The 13040-nt window shown below is 68.0% G+C and overlaps 1 protein-coding gene across 2 annotated transcripts; it reads left to right on the top strand.

The window, feature by feature from the left end:
- Window positions 1-116: 116 nt before the first annotated feature.
- On the top strand, window positions 117-12900 carry USP11 (ubiquitin specific peptidase 11). 2 transcript variants are annotated; one of them, XM_044989269.1, is made up of 21 exons: window positions 117-250; window positions 1795-1904; window positions 2899-3029; window positions 3334-3451; window positions 3566-3711; window positions 3835-3896; window positions 4144-4243; window positions 4564-4737; window positions 4911-5042; window positions 5168-5392; window positions 6129-6212; window positions 6659-6753; window positions 6960-7154; window positions 8288-8388; window positions 8822-9058; window positions 9245-9315; window positions 9944-10056; window positions 10135-10284; window positions 10871-10986; window positions 11370-11458; window positions 11664-12900. In XM_044989269.1, the coding sequence occupies exons 1-21, from the start codon at window positions 150-152 to the stop codon at window positions 11787-11789; spliced, it is 2676 nt and encodes an 891-aa protein (XP_044845204.1). In that variant the 5' UTR covers window positions 117-149; the 3' UTR covers window positions 11790-12900. The 2 variants fall into 2 exon arrangements, with proteins under 2 accessions (XP_044845204.1, XP_044845203.1); XM_044989268.1 differs by having other exon boundaries at window positions 4884-5042; window positions 11664-12897.
- Window positions 12901-13040: the final 140 nt, after the last annotated feature.

Raw genomic sequence — 13040 nt, 5'->3', positions numbered from 1 at the left:
GCCCGTGCGCCACGCCCAAGATGGCGCCGGCCGGAAGCGGGTGGGCGAGGCCTCAGGGGGGCGGTGACGGCGCAGAGAGGGGGCGGGGGTCCCAGCGTCGCCGCTTCCTGTTTCCGGTCGGGCCGGCGGGTGGGGGCGGGGCGCGGGCCATGGCGGCGGCGGCGGCGGCGGGGGGGGTCCCAGGGCTCGAGGCCCAGCGGCGCGAGGTGGAGGCGGCGGAGCAGCGCGGCCTGCGGGCGGGGGAGCGATGGTGAGGGGCGGGGCCCCCGGGGGAGGCGGGGGGGGGGGCTAGTGACGGGAGGGGCTAGTGGGGGGGAGAACCGGGGGGGGGGAGGAGGACGCTGGGGGGGGTAGTGGGGGAGGGGCCGCGGGGGAAGGGGGATGAGGAGGCTGGCGGGGGAGGGGCTAGTGGCGGGGGAGGGGCCTGGGAGGGAGGAGGAGGCTGTGGGGGGGTCGCTAGTGGTGGGGGGGTTAGTGATGGGAGGGGCTAGTGAGGGGGAGGAGCCTGGGGGTGGGTGGAGGGGAGAAGAGGAGGCTGAGGGGTGGGGGAGGGAAGAGAAGGGAGTGGGGGAGGAGCTGGAGGGGGAGGGAAGTGGGTGATGGTGGGGAGCAGGGGAAGGAGGATGGGGGGGCCCCGCCTGTGGAAATGGGGGAGGCAGGAGGTGTGGGGGGGGGGGAGGCTGGTGAATCTCCTATCCCAGGTCGCCTTATGCCCCTGAGGAAGCTGGCTGTCCCCTGCCCCCCTGCCGTGACCCCACTGGTTACCCCAAGCAGCAGCAGGGGGACGCTGACCAGCCTCCTGGTCACCCTTCTCAGCCCTGGGGCTCCTCCCCCAGGGTCGGGCATGGACCCCAGCGTCCTGGTCACCCTTCTCAGCCCTGGGGCTCCTCCCCCAGGGTCGGGCATGGACCCCAGCGTCCTGGGCAAACCCCAGCTCCACTCACACCCTCCCTCCCCCAGAAGGTTGCAATCGAGGACAGTTAATTGTCCAGCTCACTGCTCAGGGAGTTCCCACAGCCTCGCTGTGTAGCTGTTCCCCAGTTACCCCACCCTAGAGGTGGCTGCAGCTCAGCACCGAGCCGTCCCCATGTGATGTTTCCCCTAGAGAGGACCCCTGCTAGGAAGTAGGTTGGGTGGGACAGTCCCAGCAAGGGAGGGAGTGAAATTGCTGACAGGTCTCTTCATCGAAGTAGCTGATGTCACCACAGAACTGGGAAGTCCCGTCCCCTAGTCCCGGACTTCCCAGGAAGCAAAGTTTGGACTTTCCCAGGCAGCACAAGTTCATTGACTCATCTGCAAACGATTGTTCCCCCAGGGCTGAGATGCAGCCACCTCTGGGGTGGGGCAGCTGGGGAACAGCTGTACATAACGGTGTACACAGATGGCTCGCCCGGTGCTGAGATGCAGCCACCTCTGGGGCAGGGCAGGGGGCGAACAGCAGCACATAATGAGGGACAGCAATTTTGTAAAGAAAAACAGAGAATCCTGAACCCAGCTGGGATGGAGAAGACTCTCTCTGGTTAGGTATTGGCCAGGACACCTGGGTTCACTCTTTCCCGGTGGGAGCCCCACGCCCTTGGCCCCGGCAGGTGGCTCTGGGATAGATCTGGGGGGACAATCATGGTGGGGGTGGGTGGGTGGGGGCGGGCAGGGCAGATTAGGTGGGAAAAGGGAACAAGGGGGTTGGGGGAATATTGGCATCAGATTAAACAGTGCCCTAGACGTGGCCCTGGGGAGGGGTGCAGGCATCCGGGGGTGGGGGCCTGAGCTGCAGCTGGGTCCATCTCCCCCCAGGTACCTGCTGGAGAATCACTGGTACCAGCAGTGGAAGGAGTACGTGGAATCGGGCGACCAGAACTCCAGTTCCTTCCCGGGACACATCAACAACTCCGAGCTCTTCGAAGGTACCCAACCACCAGGCTGGGAGCCAGGACTCCTGGGTTCTCTCCCCGGCTCTGGGAGGGGAGTGAGGTCTGGTGGTTAGAGCAGGGGGGCTGGTAGCCAGGACTCCTGGGTTCTCTCCCTGGCTCTGGGAGGGGAGTGGGGTCTGGTGGTTAGAGCGGGGGGGCTGATAGCCAGGACTCCTGGGTTCTCTCCCTGGCTCTGGGAGGGGAGTGGGGTCTGGTGGTTAGAGCAGGGGAGGGGGGGTGCTGGGAGCCAGGACTCCTGGGTTCTCTCCCCAGCTCTGGGAAGGGAGTGGGGTCTGGTGGTTAGAGCGGGGGGGGGGGGGTGCTGGGAGCCAGGACTCCTGGGTTCTCTCCTCAGCTCTGGGAGGGGAGTGGGCTCTGGTGGTTAGAGCAGGGGGGGCTGGGAGCCAGGACGCCTGGGTTCTCTCCCTGGCTCTGGGAGGGGAGTGGGGTCTGGTGGTTAGAGCAGGGGGGGCTGGGAGCCAGGACGCCTGGGTTCTCTCCCTGGCTCTGGGAGGGGAAGGGAGGGGAGTCTATTTGGTTAGAGCTGGGAGGATGCGGGACCAGGACGTCTGGTTTCTCTCCCCGGCTCTGGGGTCAGGGCCACCCAAAGGATTCAGGGGGCCTGGAGCAAAGCAATTTCGGGGGCCCCTTCCATAAAAAAAAAAAGTTGCAATACTAGAGAATACGATATTCTCGTGGGGGCCCCTGCGGGGCCCGGGGCAAATTGTCCCACTTGCCCCCCCTCTGGGCAGCCCTGTCTGGGAGGGGAGTGGAGTCTAGTGGTTAGGGTGGCCTGGGAGCCGGTACGCCTGGGTTCTCACCCGGCGCTGGCAGGGGAGCAGGGTTTGCTGTCCTGTAGCAGTGAGTTCCGGGGGTGAATTCCCTGGGCTATTTAGAGAACGTAGTCGTCCTAGTAGCCCCGCAATAGCGAGTTGGCTGCTGGCACCACCCCGGCCGCGGCTGGCTAACCTGTCCCCTGCCCCCCAAGACCTGGAGTCGTTCCGGCTGAAGGAGCGGCTGGTGGAGTCCGAGGAGTATGTGCTGGTGCCCGAGGACGTGTGGAACAAACTGGTGAGCTGGTACGGGCTGGAGCACGACCAGCCACCCATCGAACGCAAGGTGAGGGGAGGGGGCATCCTCGGGCACAGGCCACTGGGGGGGGCAGGCGTGGGCGGCAGGGGCGTGTGCCAGCCCCCCGGGTGCGTGCGTGTTCCTGCTCGGGATGCTTGGGGGCTGGCGCCAGGACACAGAGAAGCCCGGAGGTCCGAGCCCATGAGCCCCCCCAAACTCCCAGGCTCACTGTCCATAGGGTACCAGGATCCTCTCTGCCCAGGCCCCGTCTCTGGCAGCCAGGGGGTGCAAGGTGCCGGGGCAGGATGGTGCCCCCTTTGGCTGGCTCTCAGCCCCTGTCTCTCACTGGCAGGTGGTGGAGCTGCCCAGCACGCAGAAGGTGGAGGTGTACCCGGTGGAGCTGTATCTCTGCCAGCACGACGACCTGGACAGCCCCGTCACCGCCCAGTTCAGCCGAGTGGACACCATCGGTAACCCAGGCGTCCGGGGGTGGGGGGCTGAGCCGCTGCGGGTGTTTCGACCCCCCCCCGTCATCTGAGCCCTGCAGTGGGGAGTCCCGCGGGTTAACGTTCCCCTCCCCACAGACGCGGTGCTCCAGGAAGCCCGGCGCCAGTTCGAGGTGCCCCCTGAGGACGAGACCCGGCTCTGGGTGAAGAACTCGGACGGATCCTGTGAGCGGCTCCGGAACATCCACATGACAGTGTTGGACGCCTGCCTCAGCACGGGCCAGGTAGGAGCTGGTGGGGCGGGGGGCTGGGCAGAGGGTGCTCTGCCCTGGCAGTCCGGGGGGCGCTGTGCTGCAGGGAGCAGGCGGGTGGGTTTAACTAACTCACCGGCCCCTCATCTACCCCAGGTGGTGATAATGGAGACGCGAAACAAGGACGGAACCTGGCCCAGCTCTCGACCCCACGTCATGTGAGTGCCCCTATCTCACGCCGGGGGGGGGGGGGCGCGGAATGGTGCCAGTAGAACCCTGGTGCCCCACCCCAGAGATGGTTGCATCACAGGCCTGGCTGAGCTGTCCTCGTGCGGCGTTCTGTGTGGCTGGTTCCCAGCTGCCCTGCCCCAGAGACGGTTGCATCTCTGAGCTGTCTCTGTGCAGTGTTGTGTGTGCCTGTTCCCCAGCTGCCCCTCCTCATTGCCTGTGCCCTCTGCTCCCCAGGAGGAACTCCGTGGAGGACGAGGAGCTGTACAGGGGGCAGCCGGGGGTCTGTGGCCTGACGAACCTGGGCAACACCTGCTTCATGAACTCAGCCTTCCAGGTAGCGTCTGCACCCGGGTTCAGGGAATCCCCCTTGGGGTCGGCCCCTGCGGGGCTCATGACACACAGTGTTGCGGTTCCATTTCTCTCCAGGAGAGGGCGGCAGCCCCATGTGCGTGCTGCAGCGCCCTCTGCTGGATTGAGTCGGTTGGCTCCTTATAGAGAGGGTTGGGGCGTGGGCGCGCCCTGTGCTGAAAGGTACCGCTCGGTTCTGGGAAGGGAATGGAGTCCGGTGGCTAGAGCAGGGTGGAGCCAAGTTCTGTGTCGGGGTGCAGAGCTTTTGGGGTTCCCCTTTCACTGACCCCCCCTGCCCCCCTGCAGTGTCTCAGCAACGTGCCCCCCCTCACGGAGTATTTCCTCAACAACCACTACCTGGGGGAACTGAACTTCAGCAACCCGCTGGGCATGAAGGGCGAGATCGCCGAGGCCTACGCCGACCTGGTGAAGCAGGCCTGGTCCGGCCACCACCGCGCCATCGTGCCGCGCATGTTCAAGGTACCGGCCCCCCCTTGCCCTCCGATGCGGACAGCGCATGCTCACGGCCCCTGGTCCGTGTCCCCCCACTTCCCCGTGTCCTGGGGAGGGGCTGACCCTGGGGAGCTGGGTGGACCCCCCCAGGCCTGACCGCCGCTCTCCCCCAGACCAAGGTGGGGCACTTTGCCTCGCAGTTCCTGGGCTACCAGCAGCACGACGCGCAGGAGCTGCTCTCCTTCCTGCTGGACGGGCTGCACGAGGACCTCAACCGCGTCAAGCGCAAGGAGTACGTGGAGCTGCGGGACGCGGCCGGCCGGCCGGACGAGGTGAGGCGCCGGGGGGTGCTGTGGGGCGGGCAGCAGGGCGGCGGGCTCAGCCGCGGGCGGGCGGCGTTCCAGTCGGCTGGTACCGGCTGCCCCGCGCCCCAGCCTGCCGTCCCTTCGCCCTGCAGGAGGTGGCGGAGGAGGCCTGGCGGAACCACAAGCGCCGGAACGACTCCGTCATCGTGGATATCTTCCACGGCCTCTTCAAATCCACCCTGGTGTGCCCGGCCTGCGGCAAGGTGTCCGTCACCTTCGACCCCTTCTGCTACCTCAGCGTGCCCCTGCCCGTCAGCCAGGAGCGCGCCATGGAGCTGTTCTTCGTCTACATGGACCCCAGCCGCAAGCCCCAGCAGGTCTGAGCGGGGAGCCGGGACTCCTGGGTTCTCTCCTTGGTGCTGGGAGGGGAGTGGGGTCTGGTGATTAGAGCTGGGGGCCAGAACTCCTGGGTTCCATCCCTGGCGCTGGGAGGGGAGTGGGGTCTAGTGGTTAGAGCAGGGGGGCTGGGAGCCAGGACTCCTGGGTTCTCTCCTTGGTGCTGGGAGGGGAGAGGGGTCTGGTGATTAGAGCAGGGGGAGCTGGGGGCCAGGACTCCTGGGTTCCATCCCTGGTGGTGGAAGGGGAGTGGGGTCTAGTGGTTAGAACAGGGGGGGCTGGGAGCCAGGACACCTGGGTTCCATCCCTGGCAGTGGGAGGGGAGTGGGGTCTAGTGGTTACTGTGGGGGCTGGGAGCCAGGACTCCTGGGTTCTCTCCTTGGTGCTGGGAGGGGAGAGGGGTCTGGTGATTAGAGCAGGGGGAGCTGGGGGCCAGGACTCCTGGGTTCCATCCCTGGTGGTGGAAGGGGAGTGGGGTCTAGTGGTTAGAACAGGGGGGGCTGGGAGCCAGGACACCTGGGTTCCATCCCTGGCAGTGGGAGGGGAGTGGGGTCTAGTGGTTACTGTGGGGGCTGGGAGCCAGGACTCCTGGGTTGTATTCTGAGCTCTGGGAGGGGAGTGAAGCAAGTAGTTACAGTGGGGGGCTGGGGGCCGGGACTCCATCTCTCCGGGGGTCCCCGTGGGGCGTGTCTGACGCTGGCTGTCTCCTCCCCACAGCACAGAGTGGTCGTGCCCAAGGCTGGCAAAGTGCTGGATCTCTGCCTGGCTCTGGCCAAGCACACGGGGGTCCCGGCTGAGCAGGTCAGCGCACGCCCTGGCCCTTGGGGGAGCGGGGGTGGGACTGGGGGCCCCTCCCCTGTGGGGGCTGTGGTGGACCCACAGGATGGGTGCTGCCAGCCCCCCAGGGAGCCCCCCAGCCACGCTGGTTCCTAGGGTCTGCATGGGGTCTTTTTGGGGTGCTGCATGGCCATGGGGGGAGGGTGCGTCCAGCTGGTTCCTTAGCCACCCTGTCCCCCCCCCCCCACCAGCAGAGCCAAGACTTGGAACAAAGGGAAACCGAGGCGCACACCAGGGTCATGACAATATCACACCAAATGCCCATTTTGTTCCCTGGCGGCAGCTCCCATCCAGCCCTGGGGTGGGAACTGGCTGGCTCAGGGGGGCGGGGAATGGGGCCCATCCCCACTGGGGTCACCCGCCTGGTCCAGGGGGTGCTCAGGGCTGGTCTCTCCCCCCCACCCCCCCAGATGATGGTGGCCGACGTGTTCAGCCATCGCTTCTACAAGCTGTACCAGGCGGACGAGGCGCTGAGCTGCATCCTGGACAGAGACGACATCTTCGTGTGAGCACCGGGGGGGGGGGGGTCACAAGGGGGCGGTGCTGGCGGACATGGGGGAGGCTCCAGGTACGGGGGGGGTGGGGGCACCATGTAGGGGCTGTCTCAGCGTTGTCTCTCCCCAGGTACAAGGGGGGGGCGCTGTGAGTGCCAGTGGGGGGGCGGGGGCACCGTGTGTGGGGGGGCCGTGTCTCAGTGCTGTCTCCCCCCAGGTATGAAGTAGCGGGGGGGCTGGCAGAGCCAGGGGGGGCACTGGTGCTGCCCGTGTACCTGCGGGAGCGGGCGCCCCCCCGCGACGGCGACCCGGGCTATGGGGTGGTTCTGTTCGGGCACCCGCTGCTGGTCTCCGTGCCGCGGGCGCAGCTGTCTTGGGACGCCTTGTACGGCCTGCTGCTGGAGCGACTCTCGTGAGTGACCCCTGGGACGCCCCCCCCGGGACCCCCACGTCCTGCTGATCCCTGACCCCCACCTCTGGGAACCCCCTGGGGACCCCACGTCCTGCTGATCCCTGACCCCAACCCGGGAATCCCCCCGGGACCCCACGTCCTGCTGATCCCTGACCCCTGCCCCTGGGAATCCCCCCGGGACCCCCACGTCCTGCTGATCCCTGACCCCCGCCCCTGGGAACCCCCCCGGGACCCCCACGTCCTGCTGATCCCTGACCCCAACCCGGGAACCCCCCCGGGACCCCACGTCCTGCTGATCCCTGACCCCCACCCCTGGGAACCCCCTGGGGACCCCACGTCCTGCTGATCCCTGACCCCCGCCCCTGGGAACCCCCCCGGGACCCCCACGTCCTGCTGATCCCTGACCCCAACCCGGGAACCCCCCCGGAACCCCACGTCCTGCTGATCCCTGACCCCCGCCCCTGGGAAGCCCCCCGGGGACCCCACGTCCTGCTGATCCCTGGCCCCCGCCCCAGGGAACCCCCCCGGGACCCCCACGTCCTGCTGATCCCTGACCCCCGCCCCTGGGAACCCCCCCGGGACCCCACGTCCTGCTGATCCCTGACCCCCGCCCCTGGGAACCCCCCCGGGATCCCCACGTCTTGCTGATCCCTGACCCCCGCCCCTGGGAACCCCCCGGGGACCCCACGTCCTGCTGATCCCTGACCCCCGCCCCTGGGAACCCCCCCGGGACCCCCACGTCCTGCTGATCCCTGAGCCCCGTCCCAGGACCCCCCCCCCGGGGACCCCACGCCCTGCTGATCCCTGACCCCCGCCCCTGGGAACCCCCCGGGGACCCCACGCCCTGCTGATCCCTGAGCCCCACCCCTGGGATCCCCCCCGGGGACCCCACGTCCTGCTGATCCCTGAGCCCCACCCCTGGGATCCCCCCCGGGGACCCCACGTCCTGCTGATCCCTGACCCCAACCCAGGACCCGCCCCTGGGATCTCCTCTGGGGCCTCCTGCGGCACCAGCTCTGAGTGCTGCCCTTCTACCCCTGCTACCCCCTGAAATGGGGACCCCTCCCCCCCCTATGCCACGGGCCCCCCCTCTCCCCAGGGCCCCTGGGCTCAGGCACCGGCTCTGGTTGCAGGCGCTACGTGCGGCGGCCGGAGTCGGGCTCCGAGGAGGAGGAGGAGGAGGAGAGCGAGGAGGAAGATCTGTACGGCCCCCAGGCCAACGGGCTGAGCGAGGGTAATGGGGGGGGGGGCATTGGGGGCTGGGGAGGGTGGGAGAGTGGGGGGCGGGGGCTGCCTGCCCAGGGGAGCCAAGAGAGGCCGGCAGGGGTTCCCCAGTTGGGGCCGGAGCTGTGGGGCCAGCCCATCATTCCATGGGGGGGGGTGGGGGGGGGATTGATCCAGTCTGTCTGCTCTCCCCCCCCCCCCCCCCCCTGCCCCAGGTGAATAATGGCTCAGCCTGGCTGCCCCTCCCCTCGAAAGCTGATGCGGGGGGTGTGGAGCTGGGGGGGGCACTGGGGGGTGGGATGGGCTTGGGGGCGTCGCTGGGGGACACCGGCTTGTGGCCATGGCGTGTGTCTGGTGGCAGCGGGGGCCCAGAGTGGGGGGCTGGTCTGGGGCGGGGAGGAGGGGTCTGTGGCCGTGCCGGCTCATGGCTCTGCCCCCCCCAGGTGAGGAAGAGGAGGGGGCGCCGGATGAAGGCCCTGCCAGCCAGGCCGAGGAGGGAAGCAGTGGGGGCTCGGGGGGGCCCCCCACCCCGTCCCCGCCCCAGGCGACCCTGCCCCCCACCGCCAACCGGCCCAAACGCAAGTGCCGGCGCCGACGGCCGCTCTTCACCGTGCGCCCGGTGAACGCCAACGGGACCAGCGAGCGCCCCGCCCTGCCCGGCGAGGGCTTCGCACTGCATGGTGAGTGGGGCGGGACGGGGACTGTTCCCTCTGGGGGGCGCTGGCCCCCATCCTGTGCCAGGGCGGGGCCTGGCTGGCTCAGAGGGGCAGGGTGGGGACTGGCTGGCGCGGGGGGCCAGGGATGGGGCTCCCCCGCCAGGGGCTCTGTGGGGCAGGGCAGGTAACGTGGTGTCTCCCCTCGCCCAGCCCAGCCCTACATCGCCATCGACTGGGACTCGGATATGAAGAAGCGATACTACGATGAGGAGGAGGCAGAGGTGAGGGTGTTAACCTGTGGGACTCCCCGCTGCAGGGTGTGATGGCGGGGGGGGCCCCTCAACCAGGGCGTTAACCCATGGGACTCCCCGCTGCAGGGTGTGATGGGTGGAGGTAGCTCAGGCAGGGCAGTAACCCGCAGGACTCCCCGCTGCAGGGTGTGACCGGGGGGGGGAAGGGACGCTCAGGCAAGGTGCTAACCTGCGGGACTCCCCGCTGCAGGGTGTGATGGGTGGAGGTAGCTCAGGCAGGGCAGTAACCTGTGGGACTCCCCACTGCAGGGTGTGATGGCCGGGGGGGAGCTCAACCAGGGTGTTAACCCGCAGGACTCCCCGCTGCAGGGTGTGACCGGGGGGGGGGGCGCCCTCAGGCGAGGTGTTAACCTGCGGGACTCCCCGCTGCAGGGTGTGACGGGCGGAGGTAGCTCAGGCAGGGCAGTAACCCATGGGACTCCCCGCTGCAGGGTCTGACCTGGGTTGCGGGGGCAGGAATACCTCAGCCAGAGCGGTAAGCTGTGGGATTCCTCACTGACGGGGAGTGGGGAGGGGCTCGGCCAGAGTGTTAACCCACGGGACTCCCCACTGTGGGGTGGGGCTCTGGGCCCCCCCTGACAGCCCCATCCCTCGGCAGGGCTACGTGAAACACGAGTGCCTGGGCCACGTGCAGCGGAGGCAGCCGGTGAAGCTGCGCGAGTGCGTCGAGCTGTTCACCACGGTGGAGACGCTGGAGGAGGAGAACCCCTGGTGAGAGCCAAGCCCATGGGGACGGGGGGCAGCAGTGCTGTGCCAGGGCCTGGGCTCACCCTGCCCCTGCCTCCCCAGGTACTGCCCCGCCTGCAAGCGGCACCAGCTGGCCACCAAGAAGCTGGACCTGTGGGCGCTGCCCGAGGTGCTCATCATCCATCTCAAGCGCTTCTCCTACACCCGGCTCGCCCGCGAGAAGCTCGACGCGCTTGTGGAGTTCCCCCTCCGGTGAGCACTGCGGCTGGCTCTGGGGCGGGGCAGCTGGGAACGGCTGGATATAACGCCGCACGGGGACTGTTCGCCCGGCGCTGAGATGCGGCTGGCTCTGGGGCGGGGCAGCTGGGGAACGGCTGGATATAACGCCGCACGGGGACTGTTCGCCTGGCGCTGAGATGCAGCCACCTCTGGGGCGGGGCAGCTGGGGAACGCCTGGATATAACGCCGCACGGGGACTGTTCGCCCGGCGCTGAGATGCGGCTGGCTCTGGGGCGGGGCAGCTGGGGAACGGCTGGATATAACGCTGCACGGGGACTGTTCGCCCGGCGCTGAGATGCGGCTGGCTCTGGGGCGGGGCAGCTGGGGAACGCCTGGATATAACACCGCACGGGGACTGTTCGCCCGGCGCTGAGATGCAGCCACCTCTGGGGCGGGGCAGCTGGCGAACAGCCATGCACAACAGTTGAGAGGAAGTGTAAAAAGGAGGACCACCCATTGGGCTGCATGGAGCCAGATAGAATCCCCTGTGCTGCAGATGGGCCAGGACGCCAGGGTTCCCTCCCCCGAGCCCCCCGTAACTCCTCTCCTCTCCTTGCAGCGACCTCGACTTCTCGGACTTCATTATCAAGCCCCGGGCGGACGTGGCCGCCGCGCCCCACAAATACGACCTGATCGCCGTCTCCAACCACTACGGGAGCCTGCGTGACGGGCACTGTATGCAGGGGGCAGGGGCTGCGGGTCGGGAGTGAGGGGCGCTGGGGGGGGGTCCCGGGGGCTGCGGGTCGGGAGTGAGGGGCGCTGGCTGAGCTGGGGCGGTCCCGGGGGCTGCGGGTCGGGAGTGAGGGGCGCGGGCCGAGCTGGGGGAGGGGTCCCGGGGGCTGCGGGTCGGGAGTGAGGGGCGCCGGCCGAGCTGCAGGAGGGGTCCCGGGGGCTGCGGGTCGGGAGTCAGGGGCGCCGGCCGAGCTGGGGGAGGGGTCCCGGGGGCTGCGGGTCGGGAGTGAGGGGCGCCGGCCGAGCTGCAGGAGGGGTCCCGGGGGCTGCGGGTCAGGAGTGAGGGGCGCCGCGGGCACAGGGTCTCACCCCTGCCCGTCTCTCAGATACGACGTTCGCCCGGAACAAGGACTCCGGCCACTGGTTTTACTTTGACGACAGCAGCGTCTCGCCCGTGGGTGAGGCTCAGATTGAGGTGAGGCCGACCCCCTTCCCAGCAGGCCCTGCTGCCCCACTCAAACCCACAGACCCGTCTAGTGCTGTGTGCTCCTGCCCCCCACCGCCCCGGGGCACGGTTCTCCCAGCATGCCCTGCTCCGGCGCGGTTCTCCCAGCATGCCCTGCTCCGGCGCGGTTCTCCCAGCATGCCCTGCTCTCTGACGCTCTCCCTTTCTCCTGCAGTCGAAAGCCGCCTACGTCCTGTTCTACCAGCGCCAGGACCGGATCCGCCCCCCTGGCACCGCCCCCTGCCCCAGGCCCCCTGACGCTGGGGGGGGCTGCTGCAGCGACTCCATGGAGGTGGATTGACCTCTGAGGTGGGGGGGGAGGAGCCGGGGTCCCTCCCACCCTTGACCTCAGAGATTTGCTCCGTGAAGACATCTCAGGCCTGTGAACTTGGGGGGGCAACTCCCTCCACCAGCTCAGGGGACCCCCTTCTACCGATGGGGGGGCTGGCCCCCCCAGTAGCTTCCAGGGGAGGGGGACAGCGGTTGGCACCATCCTGCTGGGGGGAGCAGGGGGGGAATGTTTCTCAGCCCAGGGCACGTCTGAGGAGAACCCTTCCCAAAACCCCACTGAGCTTTACTTGACAATACCCGAGCAATGGGGCTGTCTGACCCCCACATCCTGCCTGTTATCCCTGGCAAGAGAGGGGCACAGTGCAGCTGTGGGGTGAGTCCTGCTCTCCCCCCCCCAGTCAGTCTGTGCCCCTCCCCCCTTTCCACCCCCTTTTGGCACTTTCAGCCCCCCTAGCTCCTGTATCCAGGTGGCTCGTATTGAGCAATAACCCCTCCCCCCTGTGGATTTTTTTTAACTTATCTCGATGTTCATATGCACGGGGGGGGGGGGCCCATTGCCAGCAGGGCTCCCCCCTTCCTGCTGGGAGCCCGGGGGTGAGGAAGCACCAGCACTAAAGGGGTTAACCCCCCCCCCCCCGGTGCTTTCAGGGCTGTACATAGGTGCCCATGGGGCGGGGGCACATGCCCACCTGGCACATAGGGTGTTTTCTTACCCAGACACATTTGGGGGGCAAAATGTGGCTCCTCCCCCGCGGGTTTGTGCAGATTATTTTTGTTTTCGGGGAAAGAAAAATATTTTTGGGGATGTGGCAAAACTTGTATATAAAAGAATTTCCTTTTCCCGCCGTGCCCAGCTCCTTGTGACCTGCCCCCCGTGCTGGGGTCTAGGACCCTGCTCCCCCAGGGCTCGGGCACGAAACAGCAGCATGTTAGAGTTCAGGATTACGCACAGGACGGCTCGTTCGGTGCTGAGAGGCGACCACCTCTGGGGAGGGGCAGCTGGGAACAGCCGCGTGGAGCATGGTCTTGGGTGGGCGTCCCTTGGGCTGAGCTGCAGCCACCTCTGGGGAGGGGCAGCTGGGAACAGCTGCGTGTAACACTGTGCTGGGCGGGTCCCTTGGGTTGAGCTGCAGCCACCTCTGGGGAGGGGCGGCTGGGAACAGCCGCGTGGCGCATGGTCCTGGGTGGGCGTCCCTTGGGCTGAGCTGCAGCTACCTCTGGGGAGGGGCGGCTGGGAACAGCCGCGTGTAACACTGTGCTG

This window comes from Mauremys mutica, chromosome 15 (assembly GCF_020497125.1).
Source record: "Mauremys mutica isolate MM-2020 ecotype Southern chromosome 15, ASM2049712v1, whole genome shotgun sequence".
Classification (NCBI taxonomy): Eukaryota; Metazoa; Chordata; order Testudines; family Geoemydidae; genus Mauremys; species Mauremys mutica.
Note: the sequence above shows the minus strand (reverse complement) of the source record. Positions and strands in the feature narration are given on the sequence as shown.